The 19,456-nt window shown below is 55.3% G+C and overlaps 1 protein-coding gene across 8 annotated transcripts in view; it reads right to left on the reverse strand.

Moving 5' to 3' along the window:
• Positions 1-6,168: 6,168 nt before the first annotated feature.
• The window catches only part of CSRP1 (cysteine and glycine rich protein 1), a 31,614-nt gene continuing 18,326 nt past the window's right edge, over positions 6,169-19,456 (reverse strand). For 7 of the 8 annotated variants that reach the window (XM_065592294.1, XM_065592292.1, XM_065592298.1 and 4 more), the window contains 5 exons: positions 18,685-18,797; positions 14,828-14,996; positions 12,392-12,521; positions 9,331-9,424; positions 6,169-7,805 (listed from right to left, as the gene is read on the reverse strand). In XM_065592294.1, coding sequence (XP_065448366.1) covers positions 7,729-7,805; positions 9,331-9,424; positions 12,392-12,521; positions 14,828-14,996; positions 18,685-18,797 — 583 coding nt within the window. In that variant the 3' untranslated portion in view covers positions 6,169-7,728. The remainder of the gene's footprint in view (positions 7,806-9,330; positions 9,425-12,391; positions 12,522-14,827; positions 14,997-18,684; positions 18,798-19,456) is intronic. The other variant, XM_065592293.1, reaches the window with a different exon arrangement.

Consider the following 19,456-nt stretch of genomic DNA (forward strand, 5'->3'; position numbering starts at 1 on the left):
GCAACCTAGGGGGGTTGTGTGCAGCTTTGCCAATCCCCACACATTGGCTTGATCAGTTATTTCACATATGCACATCCCCACAAAGGGGCTCTCTCTTGTCTTCTGGACCTTACTATGGTCTGGTGCTTCTCTCTGGCTTTGGGGAAGGGGGGGGGGGAATTATAAAAGTAGAAACACCAGGGCAGGTGCTGGGTTTGAAACCAGACCCTTCAGCATTACGCTCAGGCCTTTGCCACTTGAGCTAAAGGGGTAATGCTTTTAACTGACAGCAGTAGTAGGTTGTCATCCTCTAACAGCACAGATACTAGAGAGGGCTCATTGCAGTGGAAGGGCAAGATGACAGGCTTGGTGGGATGGTCTGTGAGGCAAGCAGCCAGCATCACAGACTTGGGGGGTACAGAAACCAGGACAAACGCCTCGCTGATAGGGACAGGATGGGAGATCAGGCCCACGCAGTATAGAGATGTCACCACCCCTTCCTGTGTTGTCAGCAGGGTCTGAATCAGGGCTCCCCAACGCGGTGCCCGCGGGTGCCATGGCACTGCCGGGGCATCCATGTGCGCCCACCTACTGGCCGCCGGAAAAGCAGCCACCGAAATGCCACCGAGAAGCAGCAACGTCATGAAGCACTACCGCCGAAATGCCACAACATTTCGGCGGTGATGCCTCTTGACGTTGCCGCTTCATGGCGGCATTTCGGCGGCTGCTTGTCCGGCGGCCACAGTCCTCGGCGGCTAGTCGTCCGGCGCCCGCCCCATGGAAAAGGTTGGGGACCACTGGTTTGAATCTAGGACCTTCAGCACTAAACTCACCAGCCTCTCTTGCTTGAGCTAAAGAAGCAGCGATCTGGGCAGGCAGCAGAAGAAGGCTCTTAGCCACACTAGCTGCCAGAGAGGGATAAATGCCCACACTGTGCTCTTGGGTTGGCAGAAGTTAGTGGTGGAGGTGCCCACGTGCTGTTTGTGATCCAGGGTCCAGGGCCCCTGCTTGGGCTGGTGTTGGAGGAGCTTGGGGATCAGCTATGCTGCACCCAGCATAGGCAGGTGGGAGGATGCCCCTGGCCAAGGCTGAGGAAAGCTGGGCCAGCTGCCCAGCGAGTGGCTCAGACCCCCCACCCCCGGCATGGCTGCCATTCGAATGTCACCTCCAGCCACTCCCTGCATCCTAGTGATGGTGCTGCCCAGGGGAGCAGAGCGCAGGTGCTGTTGGAAAGAGCCTCCCCGAATGCAGCCTGCAGCCACTGATCACCCACATTTCTCAGCCATCGTCAGCCCCAGGGCAGCCACTGGATATGGCCAGAGCTGCAAGTCTGTGATAAGAGTGAGACACGGCTAATTACCCCTTGTTAAAAGGGCTGGGGCCGCAAATCCCAGCGGAAGCTGTACCCAAGAACTAGTTAGTGTTTCCAAGGGCCAGTTCCTCCCTTACTTACATGGGGTAAATCTGGAGTAACCAAAAGCATGAGCAGGCCTCCTCGGGTTAACTTCAGTCCCACCTACCCTGTCCTACATTACAACCCGCTGCAGGAGTTGAACCCAAGACTCAAGCACACACCTTTCCTATGTGAGCTAAAGGACCATTGGCTGCCAGCGGTAGTAGGTTATCCTCTATGTCAACCAAGAGGGACCCGACCCACACTTTACCGTTGTGTCCCCGCCACACAGGTTTGATCTTGCAGCATAGACTGGACCAAATGAAGTCCCTGACCTAGCCTATAAGCCAAGGTTATAGTAAGAACCAGGCACAGGGCGCTGCATGTCTGACCAGCGTTTAACCATGGTGGGGGCTGTTGCACAGAACATTTCTACAGTGTCAGTTGGACCTTGGCAGGTACCTGGCTGTTAGGAGGGCAGGACCAGAGCAGCAGGGGGCTGTGGGTTGGGATTTAGGGGCATCGCCAGAGCTGCAGGGGAGGGGAGCCCATGAAGTTTAGGGTGATCATTAGTCCTCGAGGTCATGAGAAGCAGCAACAAAGCAACTGCAACTTGGGAAGACCCAGGCACTCGTAAGGGTTGGATTGTGGTTTTATGGTCTATCCCCTACACCACAGGCCAGGTCCGGGTTAGCAGGGGGACAGGCCGCACCTCCTGCACTCTGTGACAATGCCAGAGCATCACACCCTGGTGCCGACTCATGACAGCATGCCCCCACATGAGCTGCAGCCAGAGCTCAGAATGGCTTCTTCCTTCCCAAATCTATCTAGCCCTGGGCCTCAAATTCCCCACTCCTGGCCTGCAATACAATCACCCCTTATGGGAACTGAACAGAGCAGGGCCCTTCTCTGCAATGACTCCACAGTGCCACCTGGTGTCAGAGACCTGTAACTGTCCCATTGTCACCAGGAAATCCAGAGAGCCTGCTCGGTGATCTGGAATTGGGATGTGGCCACCTTTGACTCTTCCAGTATTGCAGCTGCCATGCATCCGTGCCATGCTCTCAGTAACACTTCATCTGCCCTGCAGTGGATTAAGAAGCGAAACTCCTGGTCCGTGAGGTCACCCTGCCATAGCATGGTGTCACCACGTTGCGATGTCACAGCTCATCACACGGTTGGGTGATGTCATTGCACTGCGAGGTCAGCCCACAGCAGGACTCAGGACTCGGCCCTCCCACAGCCATAATGCAATGCAGCAAAGAAGAGAGAGAGAAAGAAAAAGGAGGAAAGAGGTGAAAACTAGAAGGGAGAGAAAGAGGAGGAAGGAGAGGGGTATGAAAGAAAGCAATGAAAACCCAGATATAAAACCACAGCCCTGACTGCTGGGCAGGGGAGTACTAGAGAAAGATCTTAGCCCATTGGCCTATTGTGAATGTTCTCAAGAGATCAGATCAGAACATCAGAATGGCCACACTGAGTCAGACCAAAGTTCCATCTAGCCCAGTGTCCTGCCTTCCAATAGTGGCCAATGCCAGGTGCTTCAGAGGGAATGAACAGAACAGGGCAATTATTAAGTGAGCCATCTCCTGTTGTCCAGTCCCAGCTTCTGGCAGTCAGCAGTTTAGGGACACCCAGAGCATGGGATCCTATAGACATGGTGCCACAACACAAACAGCGATGCCTGAGATGGTGGCAGTAACACCCTGCTTCACTGCTATCACCCTGCCCCATGGCAATGCCACTCTGATTTGCAGGGCAAAACAGCAAAGGAAGGAGGCTCCCCAGTTAGGTTAGCATGGCTTTGCATGCCGGGGGGCCAGGACTGCCCAGGGAACCAAGAGCACAGCCCTGAGAAAGTGCATTGTCTCTTGGAGGCACTGACTGATGAGGTCTCCCCCGGTGTGGAGATAATACAGCAAATGTCTCCATTGGCCCTAACACCTGCATAGCCACCCATCTCCTTGGGCCTCATGCACAGACCTAACAATGTACATGGGCCAAACCAACCCCAGCCAGCCTTGACCCAGCCTGTGAAACCTGCCAGCATTTGTGCTGAATCAGGCTCATGTGCTTATCTTTCCCCCAGTGCAGAAGTATCTGAGCACCTCAGAGCCTGTAATACATTTACCTTTGTGCACTCGTGAGGTGAGGGCCATTAGCTCCATTGTACAGCTGGGGAACTGAGGCAGAGCAAGGCTAAGGGACGTGCCCCAGCTTATGCAAAGCAGGGCCTTAAACCCAGGTCTCCCCACTCCCAGGCTCACACACTAACAACTGGGGCATCCTTCCTACCCAAGGGGGAAAGAAGCTTGCTTTGAACAGACACGTGCCAGACTCTTAAGTGACCTCCCCATTACAGCTGGCTGGAAAATGCCACTTCCCTTTCACAAAAAACATCAGAGCTGGGGATTTGGTTTTGTTCTGTCTAGCAAGGAAACCAAGATCTTTTTAAAAAGCCAATAGACCAGTGGTTATGGCCCTCATCTGGCATGTAGGGGATCCGCTCTGCCTGATACAAACCAGTGCTCCCAGGTGATGGCCCTAGCCCTTGGGCTATTGGCTATTTTGGGTCAGTTGGCCTCTCTCTACCCATCCCCCTCGAAATTCCATCTGCACCTGAGAAACCTTCTGATCCAGATGTACTCCGTGGGAAAATTCCCAGCCACCTCCCCTCCCTATCTAATGCCTAGGTACCCTGGAGCTCCTCCTGGTATCTCAGCCTGCAGTGCCCAGGAGTCTGCCAGCAGAGGGCACAGACACTCACCCAACTCTGTTGGGTTCAGATTCTGAATTTCCCCAGCCCTTCCCTTCCCAAGGAGCAGCCGAATGGAGTCAGTCACTTAACACCGCTGCCAGTGGGTTTAGGGACAACTTCCCATCATTGTCATGGAGCCAGGGATCAGAGCTCACGTCAATCCGCCCCAGTTGTGCCAGGGTAACTGAAGGGCACGGTAGATTGGACATCACCCCCAGCCTTGTGCTTTACCAAGTCCTATTATCAGGGCCCGGCATACCCTGCCCCTTGGTGGTGGCTGGGAACTTGGCAAAGAAACCAATACCATTTACCACAAAAAGGTCTCTGGATCCCTATGGGTCCAGCTAGGAGCCAAACCTTTGGCCTAAAGCCCCACAGAGGTGTTGCAACTCTTCCCCCCACCCCTGTTCTGAAAGTGCCCCTCGCTCCTGGCCTGCAGCCCCCCCTTTCAGTTCCGAGCCACACACAGCCCTTGACCCCAATCCTGACCTGCAGCCCCCTGCTATTCCAGCCCTGGGCTACCCACACAACTGTGTTGCTGCCTCTCAACCCCGACCTGTGGCTTCCCATGGCCTCTCTTTAGCACAGAGGGTGCCTATTAGGTTGAGTATTAGCACACGTACCGCTCCGTCCATTTGTAGATCTCCGTCAGTGTCAATACCCCCATGTCGCAGCTGGGCTTTAGACAGATCTCTTGGGGGCAAATGAGACCCATTCAGCCTTGTTCTCAGCAGTGTCCTCGCTGTGCTCTGACAGCAGGGGCAGCTGTCCCCCGTAGAGCACTGACCTTGGCACCACAAACAGCTGTGGGGGCGTTTGCCCTGCTGCTGCACAACCAGGCAGGCAGAGGGAGACGTCTTGTTGTTACTGTGGTGTCCTGAGGAGAGCACACCCTGTCACTAGCCAGCAGGGCCGGCTCCAGGCACCAGGCAACCAAGCACATGCTTGGGGCTACACCTAGTAAGGGGCGGCCAATCTTGGGGTGGCGGGGGGCGGCACGGCACGGCATTCCGCGGGGGCGCTCCGGCGCGCGGCACTCGGTGGGGGGGGGGCTGCGGCGCTCGGCGGGGGCAGCGTGACACGGTGCAGCATTCTGCAGGGGTGGCACGGGCCACGGCGCTCAGGGGGAGGGTCCGGCAGCGCAGCGCTCAGCGTGGGAGCTGGCTCCGGCGGTGCAGCGGTTGGCGGGGGGTCAGCGCGGTTCACGGCGCTCGGGGGGGGGGGGGGGGGGGAGGACGGGACTCGGGGGGGCAGCAAAAAAGTTAGAGCCGGCCCTGCTAGCCAGGCTCCATTCCCTTCCTTCCTGCAGAGCTCTGCCGGCGCCATTAGGGAGACAAGCTGCCTCCGCTTGCTGCTGGGCTAAGAGGAGGGGCCTGACTGCACAGCTGGGGTGAGAGCCCTGCACCTCCCCACGGAGCGCTCTGATGCCAGAGCCGTGATGGAAAGAGCTCCTGGGAAACAGGTGAAGATGGTGAATGAAGGATCCAGACCCCTGGAACCCGCTGGGGGGCAGCAGCTCCAGCCTGGGTCCCTTACACACGCTGCAGTGCTTGGGACTGAAGTTAATGAGGGATAAGCCAGGTAGTTCTGCTATTGCAGCCCAGGCCTGACTCAGAGTCGCTCCTGTCCTGGGCTTAGATGCCCACAGACTGGGCATCAGTGGGGTGGAGAAATTGGGGCCCTAGGGTGAGATTAAACTCATGCCACTTGTGATCCAACTAATTAATACAGTATAACCTACTTTAGCACAGCATATGGCCTGTCTCCCCCATATGCTGCTCCTAGTAAGAGTCTAGTAGTGCTATCAGCTAGAGGAGATACAAGTAGCTAATAGTATAACACTGATAGTCCCAGGTTCAAATCCTGCTGATGACCCAAGCAGTGGGGTAATAAAGTAGCTTTGATCCAGCTCTCTAAAAGTAGCAGCCTGTTCCCTTCCTACAGAGTCAGTTTCACATGAAGCCAAAGAAGGAGCTTCCCCTCTGATGTGACTAATCCCTCCTCTTATTGCTAGGGAAAGAAGAGACTGAACAAAAGCCTCATTCTCAGAGCTTTATTGAATACATAATTTTGCTTGAACAAAATCCTCATACATGGCACATACAGTAGAAATATTGCAACATAATGTTTCTCCTGCACTGTGGAAAAGGTATGTGGAATCCTAGACATCTCTGCTTCAGGAGGAAACAGGAGAAATGAAAGCTGTGATCTTTGCCCAGGTAACACCGTGAAGGGAAGGAATGATGCCCAGTGAATTAGTGAAGTTTTAGGTATAAACCCATAGAATGCTCTGTGTGATCCCATGTTCTATTATTCCTTGCTCAGTTTTTGCATCTTTCTATTCTGCTCAAGATGGCATCTGAGCCCATCAAAGCAAAGCCGCACCTGTAGCCCCATAATGAGAACTGTACTGGGGAAAGTTTGTTCATACAGCACTGTAACTGAGGGCAAAACTGGCCCTGGTTTTTTTAAAAACATACAAACATTTCTGGGCAGAGTTTTCAACCCAAACACTGCGGCATCAACTGTGAAACAAGCATGAAATTGACCTCAATGTTCAAGCTGAGAGAAACACAAAACCGTGGCAAACAGTGAAAAGCAAGTTGGATTGTTTCTACACTCTCGCGTTAATAGGCTACGGTGCTGTTAGTAATGCGGGAAGAGAAATCTGGGCCAAATGTTTCCAAGTTAGCCAGTGACGCTGGGCATCGTTTTTTTAGGAACACTGTAACAGGCAGCTTGGGTCTGGAGTCTCAGATGTGCCAAGTACCCTTTTGAAATCAGTGGGAGCTGCAGTGGTTCTGAAAGAGATCAGCACCCTGTCGGCCCCCCAGACCTGAGGCAATCTGAGTCAGTGGCCACTTTTGAAAGCGCACTAGTTTACTAGATTTAGAACCAGGATGTAACTCACATTGCTGTATTGAAGTCAATGGAGCTATAACGATGTACACCACTGAGGAGCTGGCTGGTGATTTATATTGGACTGTCCCTCTAATTAGTATTTTTAATACAATACACAATTTAAAAAATATTCTCCTCTCCCGCTATCTCTCGCTCACATCAGTCACTGGATCTCTGTCTCCCTCTGTCTCCAGAGGAACAATAACCCACCCACAAGCCCCAATCATTTGCCAGCTTTGATTTTTTACATCTAGGAACGATCGAATAAGGCTTGTTATACACCTCTGACGTCCCAATGGCTGGCTGCATTCAGAGCCCCAGAGCACCCAGGTTTCACAGGTGAGCCTATTACCTACAAAGTGACACTCCCCAGCTGCGTGGAAAGTTCTCTGCACGAGCGTGTGAGGGCATCAAGGCCATTTGGCCTATGCTAGGGCTGTTCACTCCTGAGACAAAGCCCACGGCTGTCAACAGGAAGATTCCTGTTAGTTCAGTGAGCTTTGGGTCAGGAAACCAGCAGACAAGTGGGTGGTGGTCTAGTTAGAATAAGCAGGAGTTTATTGACAGAAGCACTGGCAGGAAGTGGGGGAAGGACCGGGCTGTCTTGATCCACGATTGAAGGTCGGTCTGGACGAGCCTGGTATCGGCGAAGCGCTCGGCCCTGCAGGGGAGAGGCGGAGATGCCAATCCTGACGGCTCACTCGGAGTGGATGAGCGCGCCGGCTCCCTGCCCGAAGCCAAACCCCTTGGGCCCGAAGTTCTTAGCGTAGCATCCTGCGGGAAGGGAGAAGCCATGAGTGATGATGACACAGGGAAGGGAAGGGTGTCAGCCACTGGGGACATAGGGATGAGGGGGGAGGTGGTTTTACGGTGTGGGGTCAGTGTTGAAATAGGCTAGTTCCCAGAGTTCAGATCTGGCCCCATCTCTCAGGCAGGCGGAAACAGGGTGAAGAAACAAGCACATGGGGACTGGTTAACACCTTTCATCAGAGGATCTCAAAGCCCTTTATGAACAAGGGAAACTGAGGCACAAAGGGGGGGGAACTGACTTGCCCAAGATCACACAGCAATGTCAGCGGCAGAGCTGGGAGCAGAACCTAGGCGTCCTGGCTCCCAGCCTGGTTCCCTATCCACTGCAACTCTCCCCCAGCCTGGAGATAGTTGCCCTTGTTAGCTGGCTGCCAGGGTGGGGGAGGGGGTTTAAAGTTTACCCTGTGTTAGTTTCTCACCTCTACTGCTCGATGTGGACAAGAGTTCACAGCCAAACCCCAGAGATCAGGCTCACATGGAGTTCTCTCCCTTCTCCTAGATCCTACCCACACGCCAGCCCTCATCAAGTGACAACCCCCCAGAGTCACTGTCAGTGAGCCCTGGGCAGAGCTCCCGGGATAATCATCAGGGATGGCAGAGTCTCTGGTTTCAGGCAGAGTTTGGTGCAATGAAAGTTATGCGATTGTCCACCCCGGAGACCAACCAGAAGGGACACAAACCCGGGCAGCAGCAGGGCGAGTTCCCCCGTACGGAGCTGGGGCCACACACACAAGGAGACTCTGCAGCCAGTCACACATGGGCAACCCGGCTGCCGGCTGCAGCACTTTGGGAACAGCTGCAAAAGGAGCCTGGCTTTCCCCCCGGGGGGGGGTAGGGGGAGAGGAGGGGAGGATGTGGTGGCAACAGCCCCATAGGCAGGAAGGGGAAATGAAGGCAGTGATGCCCTTGCCCCCCAGGGGGCTACTAGGGCAGGCAGGGTGGGCACTGCCCACCTCTTTCAAAAGCAGAAGCATTAGGGGTTTTACAGACTCCCATTGAAAGATACTGACATGTTAGACTCACTTGGCACTTCCAGAGGCCACCAGCCGCCCCCACAAACCTAGACCAGCATGGCTATGGCCCCAGTGGAGCAGGGTGAGGTCATCTGTAGGTGCTAGGTGGGGAGAGATCCAGTGGTTCTGCAGCCCGTGTGGCCGGTGCGGCGTTAACCCACAAGCACCCACAAGGTGCCAGGCCACTAGAGAGTCCGAGTGCTCGCTGTTCCCATACGCGGGGTGCTCCCCGGGTACATCCCTGCCCCTCTGGGGCCATTTGGACAGCACCTCCTTCCATTCACATTTCAGTATCAGCTACCCCCCAGTGTTTTAGCAGGACCTACAATTCTCAGCATCTCGTGTGCTGGTTTGGGGTCAGCAATTCATTCTCCCTGAAGATGCACCCCCACAATGCCCCCTCCCCGACTTCGCTCTGGACTCCTCTCTCCCCCAGGTCCCGGGGATGCCAGCATGCCAGGAAGGGGGGCACTCACCTTTGCAGTAGATCTCCCCATCTTTATCAGCCAGAGTGGTGGATTCCAGGCCTTTGCCGCACTTGGCACACCGGAAACAGGCCTTGTGCCACGACTGCGGGGAGAGGAGCAGAGACCGGTCAGAGGGGGCGGGGAGCAGAGCAGGGAGCCGTTCAGGCAGTCACCCACCGGTAGGACACCCAGGGCATGTCCAAGCGCAGCAAGTGTGTGCCTGGGACGGCAAGCCGCGGGTGGCGGCCTGCCGGTCGCTGTGAGGGCGGCAGTCTGGCTGCGTTCGGCGGCATGCCTGCAGGAGGTCCCCCAGTCCCGCGGCTTTGGCGGCAATTCGGCGGCGGGTACGCCGAAGGCGCGGGACCAGCAGATCACCCGCAGAAACGCCGCCGAAGGCTGCCTGATTGCCGCCCTCGCGGCAACCAGCACACCGCCCCCCACCTGACTGCCATGCTTGGGGTGGCAAAAAACATAGAGCCACCCCTGGGCATGTCAGTTCCTGGCTCTCCCCGGCAGTACCCCCAGGGCCCCGCCACAGAGGAAGCTGTACAGTGAAAAGCGCCTGTCCCGAGGCCACAGTCACAATCCCATTCTCCCCAGAAGGGATTCAGCCATAATAGAGCCCGGGTCAGACCAGTGTGGCTTGATCTCCACTCCATGGGACGGTGGATTTAAGGTGAGCGTGACTCTGTGGTACTCAGGTCCCTGCAGTGTAGCTGTTTCTAGCAGCACACCCTTGGCTTTACCCCTTCGCAGTCCCTGGCTGGTATCCCCAACATTACGTGGAAGGGTTGGCTTTTATCACACTCCCTTTTGTCTGGGCAGGATCCTCAGTGCCCGGCCCCTCCTTAAAGAGGTTTTAAAGCTTCTGAGCACAAGTCCCAAGTCACAGCCAAATTTCCCTGGGAAACAGCGTCCTGCCCTAGCCTAGCTCACATATTCCATTCCCCACGTAACACGATGCCCCTCGACGGGTTGTCTGCATCAGGGACTGACCCCAGGACCTCAGACAGAGCCATGCTGTGAGCATGGGCTACCCCTGCATCCAGCGGATCAGCTCAGGGAAAACCACTCATTACCCTGGTGAGACAAAACTAATTGGCTCATCAGAAAAGATTCCAGGCAAGTGGGATTTCAGAGGCTGGTCTAACCCGGATCTCAACCGGGTCATGCATGAAACACATCACAGATAAAACATGCTCCTTTAATCTTGTTTCCAAACTACCAGCCACCCATAGTTTAGGATTTGCTCCGGTAAAGAGTTAACTCTTAAACATTAGACTGCTGTTGATCAGCACAACTCCTCTAAAGTCAGCCAAGCAGTGGTGATTCGACTCGCACCACCTAAGGCTCTGGCGAGAGCCCCTGGCTCCATATTCTAGAGATGAATGCATGCTAAAGCACTAGAATTAGAACAGGCACACCAAGGAAAGTTACACCCCGATGTTGAGACCAAAGGCACCAGGCTGACTTTTAAAACTAGGGCTCGCCCAGCTGCTCCCCGAGTTCCTAATGGATAAATCAGTTAAGCTGCAAATAGTGAGAGCTGCTGACACAGGCGTTTAAAAAAAAAAAAAAAACTGCTTTGGGAAACATGGAACCATTTTGGGAAAATAAAATGTGGACTTGGGGTTGAGGCAGGAGGCGAAGACAACAGGCGGAATTATGCCACCACCACCAGCAGCAGAACTATCGGTACATTTCAAGACACGCTTGTATCCTCTCTCAGTTTGTTTAGACATAGCAACGTTTCCAGCTTCAGTTACTTAAAGATGTAGAATGCAAAGTCTCCCACTAAACACTGTGCCCAGATCCTTACTCTAAGGGTCTGTTTTCACTGCAGGGTCACAACGGGTTCTTACCTGGGTGTTTCCCTAACCCCCCTCCCGTCCACACACAAAACCCTCTCACTCGAGTTTATGGTGCTTTCAACCCAGGCTAGCTGGCCACTTCCACTCAGGCTGGTGACCCACCCACTTTGCAGTGAGGACACAGGCCACCAGTGGTTCTCAACCTATTTACCATTGTGGGCCACATCCAATACAACCTCTATGGCCCTGAGGATGTCACATGGGCCGCAGCTTGGTGCTGATTGGGCCGCAAGTGGCCCGCGGGCCGCAGGTTGAGAACCACTGAGCTAAACCCACTTGAAAGCCAGTAGTCCTCCGATGCCTTCCCACAATTTCAAGTGCCCAGGACAGACAAGTTTTCCCACAATTCACTGGGAGAGACTCCGAGCACCTCAGCTTGCTGCAGCACGTAGAACCATGGGACATGGCCCCAGTAGTCCTAGCTACACATATGGGGATCACAGCCCCACTGAGGACCCAGTAACACGAGTCAAGCTGGACTAGTGGAGGGTGCTGCAGGTCAGGACTGCACAGAGTTCCTGGTGGGCGGGACAGAGTCTAGGACTGGAATAGCAAGATATGCTACAGCTGAGTTAGCAGAGCTGTATGTGTTCACAGGGCAAAGCCAGGGGAAAACCCAAAGACAGTCTGGAGACTTCATCACCCTGCCTCATGCAGGGGCCAGCGCTGGAGGAGAGAGAAGCCAACGGACTGAAGACTTAGGAAGCCAGCAGCTGGGTGAACTGGGCTGTGGAAGCCAGATCCAGCCTTCTAGAGCCTAAGGGGAGAATGCCAACGTGGCAGTTTCCTTGCAGCAGACGTGTGTTCCAGCCCAGGCCTGTGAGGCATATCATTCTCCTCCCAGGGCATGGGGAGGGGGGCAGAAGAAGGGACCAGCCATAATCCCCCAGGATCAGGGAGATGGAGAGGACCTGTGGCTATCCCATGCGTGCGGCTCTCTGCCACCTGCATGTACCATAAAGACAAGAATTTTCAGAAGGGGCCAGCACCATTCATAGGGGTCAGATTCTCCAGAAAGCTCACAGCACGTTGGGCACTAGCTGAGCTCTTAAAAATCCAGCCCCATTTGTGGGTGCTGGACATTTGGCCCATGATAGCATCTGGGCTTGGCCCATGGACCCTTTCAGAGCTCCCAGCCACATGCTGACTCAGGAACCACCACCCTGCAGTCAGCTCCCCCCATGGCACTGCTGTCTTACCTTCCCAGCGCCAATCACCTTCTCAGCAGCATACACGGCCTGCCCACAGCGGGGGCAGCCGTCGGCACCGCCCACCTTCTGGGCCAACTTGGAGGCATTGGGGTTGTTGGTGGGCTTGTGGGGCTGGCTCCTGTGGGATTCCAGTTAGGGAGAGTTAGTTACCTGGCCTGCACGACTGGGAAGCAGCGGCAGACAGAGATGGCTGATGAGACGGGGGGCTCCACATTCAGGGAAGAAGAGAGTCTCTGCTAGGGCCAGACTGTGAGAAGGGCTCAGCACAGGAGTTCCCGTTGGAGGCTCAGCCCTTCAGAAGCTCTGGGCATCTACACACTGGGAGAGAAGGGTTAGAACATTCCCCGCAGGGGGCACACAGGCTACAGACTCTCCCGCCGGTGTGCTCTATGGGAGACCTGCCTCCGTTAGTGAAGCGCGGCCCTGACAGATCAGGGAGAAGGCAGACTAGAATCACCGCCACTCCCATCATGCTGCAGGGAGCCAGCAATTCTGGCCGGAGAAGCTCCTCCCACTCCATGGATGGCTTCCCAGGTGCTATAAGCTGCCCTGCTCTGAATGGGGGATGCACATGGGAGCTGCCCCCCTGGGGTGAAAGTTCAAGACTTCAGCACAACATTTTGTCAAATCCTTGCTGCTGTTTGACCAGCTCTGCAAGGAGCGCCAGGCGAGGGCTGCACTGCCCCCGAAGGTGGGTGTTTACAGCACGGCTGCTGGCTTGAGTTGGCTCCCGCCCTAAAACCCAAGTGGAGATGAGGCACCGAGTCCTTCGCTCGATGGAGCTAGGGGAGTCAACCCTGTACCCTGCACCTGAGATTGACCTCGACTGGCTTTTTGTAGCCGAACCCAGCACCCACCGTCAGCACTGGTTCGGTGTCAGCAGCTCTCTTGGTATGGACATGTTATTAGGATGGAAGACCAATGAATTACAAAGTGTACTTACCAAGGGATGCTGCTGCATGGCTGGGGATCACGTGCGCACCAAAGGCTTCGGTGGCCAATGATGGACCAAGGGATTGGGGACTGGGGATTGGTCCTGCTTTGAGCAGGGGGTTGGACTAGATGACCTCCTGAGGTCCCTTCCAACCCTGATATTCTATGATTCTAAGGGAATGTCTACACTGCAGTATGTGTGTGCGAGCGCAGTGGCAGCTCATGTAGCTAGCTGTATTCTAAGTAGCTCTCTGAAAAGAGAAGTGAGGGTGCAGTGCTGCAGGCATCACCATGGGATGCACAAATGAGAACGTACCCAGGGGGTCAGGCAGCCTTGCACAGCCTACACGGACACCCACACCACGACGGCTTCACTTCTATTTTTGCCAAGCTAGCTAGAGTACGGCTAGCACAGGTCTGGCTACACAAGCTGCGTGTCACACCCCTGGCTGCAATGCAGACTTACCTGTAGCCTGAACATTGGGCCAGATCATCTGAAGGACCTAGCTCGAGATTGATCCAGGTGGTGCTCGATCGTCAAGGGGGCTACGTCCCTTTGGGATTTGCCTTGATGATGATGAACTCCATCGAGTTAAGAACTCCAGCGCCTCTGGGATTTTACAGTGAGGCCACCTCAAGATAGCAATGACACAGTAAACATACACCTTTGCTTGGCAGTGAAGACACGGCTGAAGGGCTGGTGTACACAAGAAAATGTGTGCGACCCAGCGACATTGCTCAGGGGGGTGAAAATCCACCCCCTGAGCGACGTAGTTAAGCCAAGCTAACCCGCAGCGTAGACAGCACTAAGTCGATAGAAGAACTCGACCTAGCTACTGCCTCTTGGGGAGGTGCATTAACCACAGCAAGGGGAGATCCCCTCCCGTCGCTCATTTGCTGTAGCGAGTGTCTACACCGAAGCACTGCAGCTGTGCCACTGAAGCATTTTGAGTGTAGACATAGCCTAAGCCAGGCTTTGATTGTATTGGGCCCAAGAGTAGACACCTCCCGTTCTTCCTGGTCATTTGAACTACCCAGGAGGGCAAGGGCTACTGGTCTCATTAGGCTCCTGCTAGGTTACGTTTTAGCTGCCAGCTTGATTCTGTTCTCAGGGCTGCTTTTGTTAACGGTAGGGGGCCTTGTCTCAGCAGGTGAATGGCTCAGCTAGACGCCCAGCTGCAGCCAGGCACTGAACTGACCCAGTCAGAGGATCCTGGGCAGAGGTTGGCATTTACAAGGCTGGGAAGAGCCTGCCAGCCTAACTGCTGACTACTAGGGGTCAGGAGAGTGCAGAACTTTACACGGAAATAGAAAGATGTGGTAGAAAGCAGGATCTCTTTAGAACAGGAAATGCTCACAGAGTTGCTCAGCTCCCCGGGGTCCCCAGTGCCCCTCCCCTCTGGGGCCCCCAAAGCCCAGCGCTGGAATGGGGGTGCCTCTCTCCAATTCCCTTTTATAGCCACTATTTTTGAAATGAAGGCTCCAACTCACTCTTCGGATTGGATTCCCAGCGACTCTCCCTTGTCGGTGCTCAGGGTCCCTGCTCCCTGCCCATAGCCGTAGCCTTTGGGGCCATACTTCTTGCCGTAGCAGGACTTGCAATAGATCTCTTCCCCATGCACAGCCACGGTGGTGCTGTCCAGGTTCTTTTTACAGACCACTGGAGAGGAACAAGGAGCATGTCACCCTCAGACCTTGGTCAGGAGTTTATAGGTCATCTCTGGCTTCTGGGCAGCCAGAACACACTGGCAAGTCTGAGAGCATCAGTCCTCCCAAGACATATCATGTGTTAGATTTTAAGGAGTAAGGAAATTCCCAGACAAAACCTTTGTTAATAAGGAGCGTGCAGAGAACAGGAACATTAGTATGAGTTAAAAAACAACCAACCCACCCGTCCAGGTAAAAGCCAGGAAGTTCAGAGCTAAAAGGTGAAATTGACATTAACCCCAGTGCTGCCAGTGGGCAGAGTGAATGCAATTTGAGAAATGACAAGTTATGAAATCCTTTACAAAGCTCATCTGCACTGTTCTAAGGGTTAATCAGGAATGGTGCAGGCAGGGGAGGTCTGCATGGACGGTCAGTGATCCCAACCTTCGAGGGATCGGCTCCATGGGACGACAGCAGAAAGCGTGCGTGCTGGGAGAGAGTCCAGCTCGGTCCGGGCCAACCCCAACTGGAGCATGCTCCTGCCAATCAGGAGACTGGCAGCTTAGAACTAGCCGATGACAGGCAGCACAGACAGCACTCTTGGAGGCTTAGACACACTTGACCTCCAAGCCCTAGCGCTTAGGGTTACCATATTTCAGCAAGCAAGAAAGAGGACGGGAGGAGCCCCGCCCTAGCCCCGCCCCCATCCTGCCCTAGCCCCACCCCTCCCACTTCCCACCCCCCTCAGAACCCTCAACCCTCCCCCCCGCTCCTTGTCCCCTGACTGCCCCCTCCTGGGACCACTGCCCCTAACTGCCCCCCAGGACTCCACCCCCTACCTAAGCCTCCCTGCCTCTTGTCCCCTGACTGCCCCCTTCTGAGACCCTCCCCCCATCCTAACTGGACCCCTAGGACCCTACCCCCTACCTGTACCCTGACTGCTCCAACCCTTATCCACACCCCCACCCCCAGACAGACCCCTGGGACTCCCACGTCCCATCCAACCACTCCCACCCCCTGACAGCCCCCCCCCAGAACTCCAGACCCATCTAAACCCCTCTGCTCCCTGTCCCCTGACTGCTCCGATCCCTCTCCCCATTCCTGCCCCGACAGCCCCGCCCCCAGAACTCCCCCCCCCGCTCCTTGTCCCCTGACTGCCCCCTCCTGGGACCCCTGCTCCTAACTGCCCTCCAGAACCCCCCCCCCAAGTGTCCCTGTTCCTTGTCCCCTAACTGCCCCCTCCTAAGACCCCCCCCACCCTAACTGCCCCCCAGGACCCTACCTCCTACCTGTACCCTGACTGCCCAAAACCTTATCCACCCCCCCCCCGGAAGCCCCCCCCCCAAACTCCCAACCCCCCCTCCCCCCATCTCTTGACTGCCCCCTCCAAAACCTCCCTGCCCCTTCTCCGACCCCCTGGTCCCCTGGTTGTTGCCCTTCGCCCAATGTCTCTGTGAGCTTGCTCAGGAACGGCCTGAGCCGTTTGTCCCGGCAAGCTGGGCAGCAGTGGAGGAGGAGCGGGGGAGGAGCTCCAGACTGCCAGAGGCGATCTGCGAATGCAGGGAGGGAGGGAGTGATCTCTGCTGCAGGGGAGAGGAGGAGGGGCTCTCTCTGGCTGTTAGAGCCCCATGTAAGTGGCACCGGCCGGCCGGCCGCCCTGTTAGCCACGCACGCTCTGCATGATGGGGGGGGCGGGGGGGGGGGGGGGGGGGAAAGAGAGTGTCCGGACATTTATAAATTCCCCCGGACGCTATTTTTAGCTCAAAAAGCCGAACATGTCCGGGGGAATCTGGACGAATGGTAACCCTACTAGCGCTGGATCAGATAATCCAAGAGGAAGTTGTTGGGGCAGGGAGGAGGCTGGAAGGGGCAGGATCAGAGGGGGGGCAAGGCTCACAACATCCCAGCTGGCAGCCTGTTGATGTTTACCTACCTCTGACTGTAAAGGAACAAAGAGGCTGGAGGAGGGAAACAGCAGCTAGCCCAGCAAGAGCCAGACACTGGTGTGTGACTGACAGACTCAACCCCCATCCCACATGCATGCCTTAAATGTCAGCAGGAAGCCGCTCCCCATGGCCTGCTTGTCTCCTTGCCAGAAGAAAAATGTCTTGCCCTTAAACAATGTTTCAAGAATGCAAACACAGAGCTGAGCACTCCCCTCGGAACGCTCTGCCGGCCCAGCGCTTTTCACCTAAATATGGGATCTTAAATCTGCACTTCCCATCCCCATGACTAAATATGGTGCTTTTCCTCCTGGGCAGCTGCTCCCTGGGCGCTCTCTGTGCTTGGAGAGTAGGAGGGGGAAAAAGGAAAAGGACAATTTTTGCCATGTAAGGAGGGTTATGTCAGGAATTTCTGTGGGTTAGGAGCTTCCTGAGCCCTCTGTAGCAGAGCTGGGCTGGTATTTGGAGCCCATCTAGTCCAGCGGTTCAGCAAATCCCCACCAGCTGAGCCATCGGGCATTTAAACATTTAATCTACACTTAACACTTGCATAGCTACATCTGTGTAGGGGGGAGGTAGGAGGAACACACATCCACAGCCAATAGAGCAATGCTGGCAAAAGCCCCAGTGTAGACGCAGTTATGCTGACAGAAGTGTGCTTCTGTGGGCACAGCCCATGTCCTTTGGGAAGGTGCTGTTCCTACACAGGCAGAAAAACTCCTGTCAGCGTATGCTGCACCCGTGCTGGGGGGTACCTGGGCTCTGTAGTTCACATGTAGCCTTACACTGGGGAGAAGCAAACCGACCAGGGCTTGCGGGCGGGCCCCATTTCCTGTGCGGGGAAGCAGACACCGGAGTGCACCTATCGGGTGGGGAGATCCTGTGTCGTTGCATAAACTCCGGATTCCGTGGAAACGCCTCCCCTTCCCCTGCCAGTTATGATCTCTAGGGATCTACATTTCTTGGGACAGCAGGTGCCAACAGTGGAAAGCAGCTGCACGACCCAACCCCACATTTCTCTGAGCACAGGTGATGTCCACCCAGGTGGGAGCTAGCACGTCAGTTGCCGCTCCATGTCTACATCCTTTCCAGTGCTGGGCGGAATGTGGAGACTGCCGCAGGGATGGGCTGAGGCTACAACTGCCAGACGGGTGAGGGGGGCCCAGGCATCGGGCATGCTGCAGGCATTTGGTCACCAGAATGGCCAGCAAGCACAACGCAAAGCAGCATCCTCCGTCCACAGATCCCCAGGTCCTGTAGGGTTCAAAGGCCACACTCCAACCACCTGCAAGGCTCCTCACATATCCTTCCCTTTTCATTCAAAGGCGGTGCTGAGATGTGCCCTCACGGAGTTTCTAGCCCTCAGAACCGCTAGCATGGCTTTGCTGTGGGGTGGTACAGTCAGGGCTTTAAAATGGTGCCTTTAGGCATCTAGGGGGCCTGCGCTTTAGACCCTAGTGTGGTTTAGGGTTAGTGTTTCATTTAGCAATGTGGGGGTGGAAGTTGCATGGATGTTTTCCCAAAGCACCCCTGACATTTCAGTCCCTAAATCACCCACGGTGCTTTGCAAAAATTCCTTCCCCGAGTCTGGAGGAGAACGGAGAGCTGCTCCCAGCCCAGCAGTAATTAGCCAAATGTCAGCTGTCTGGGTCTGCTCTGCAGTGGCGGGAGCATGTTTACATCGCTGGCAAGAGCAAGCAGGCCAGGGCGTTGCCATGTCAACGGAAAGGCCAGGACCCCGTGGGGCGCTGTACTCACGGCACAAGAAGCAGGACTTGTGGAAGCTGTTGCCTTCGCACTGCACCTCCTCGGCGAAGTACACGGCCTTTTGGCATACGCCGCATTTCTTCCCTCCGCCCCAGTTCGGCATCCTGTGGAAAACAGACAGGAAAAAACAGATTCACCCCAACGGGACTGAGCAAGGCAACTGCTGGACGGTGCAATTAGAATCCTGGGAAAGGGCCAGGACACCCTGCAGGTGCCAGGGAAAGATCCTAATGTCACGGGGACAATTCAAAACCCAGGTGTGTAGGCTCCAACCGAGAGCACACGCACTGCACCTAAGTCACGTAATGCACAGATTGGAGCTGCATACGCTGGCATTGCCTGCAAATCCCAGCAATGTTTCCACTTGTGTCCCAGAACTTTCTTGCCTTGAGCTGGAGCATTGTATTCTGGTGCTTGTAGTTAGTGCAGGCGCCCCTGGGTCTAAGGGAAGAGTGGTGGGATGCATTTGGTACATGAGTCAGACACTGGCTGCCAGTCAGTGTTGTCCTCAGCAGCTCCAGCCTAGATCCGGCTCTCTCTGCTCCGTGTGGCGATTCAGCTACCCATGAGTGCTAGATGGGGCATGGGAAGGAGATCAGATTCCTGTGTCACGGGGCACGCAACAGAGATTTGCACCCCTACAACGTGGAGAAACGAGATGCCTCTTCGTTGCTTTGCCGGAGGTACAGGAATTTCCCCATTTCCTTGGACCCCTGAGCCCAAGGAATCTAGATGAACAGCACTGCAGGATAGGTTAACAGCA

This window comes from Chrysemys picta, chromosome 4 (genome assembly GCF_011386835.1).
Source record: "Chrysemys picta bellii isolate R12L10 chromosome 4, ASM1138683v2, whole genome shotgun sequence".
Classification (NCBI taxonomy): Eukaryota; Metazoa; Chordata; order Testudines; family Emydidae; genus Chrysemys; species Chrysemys picta.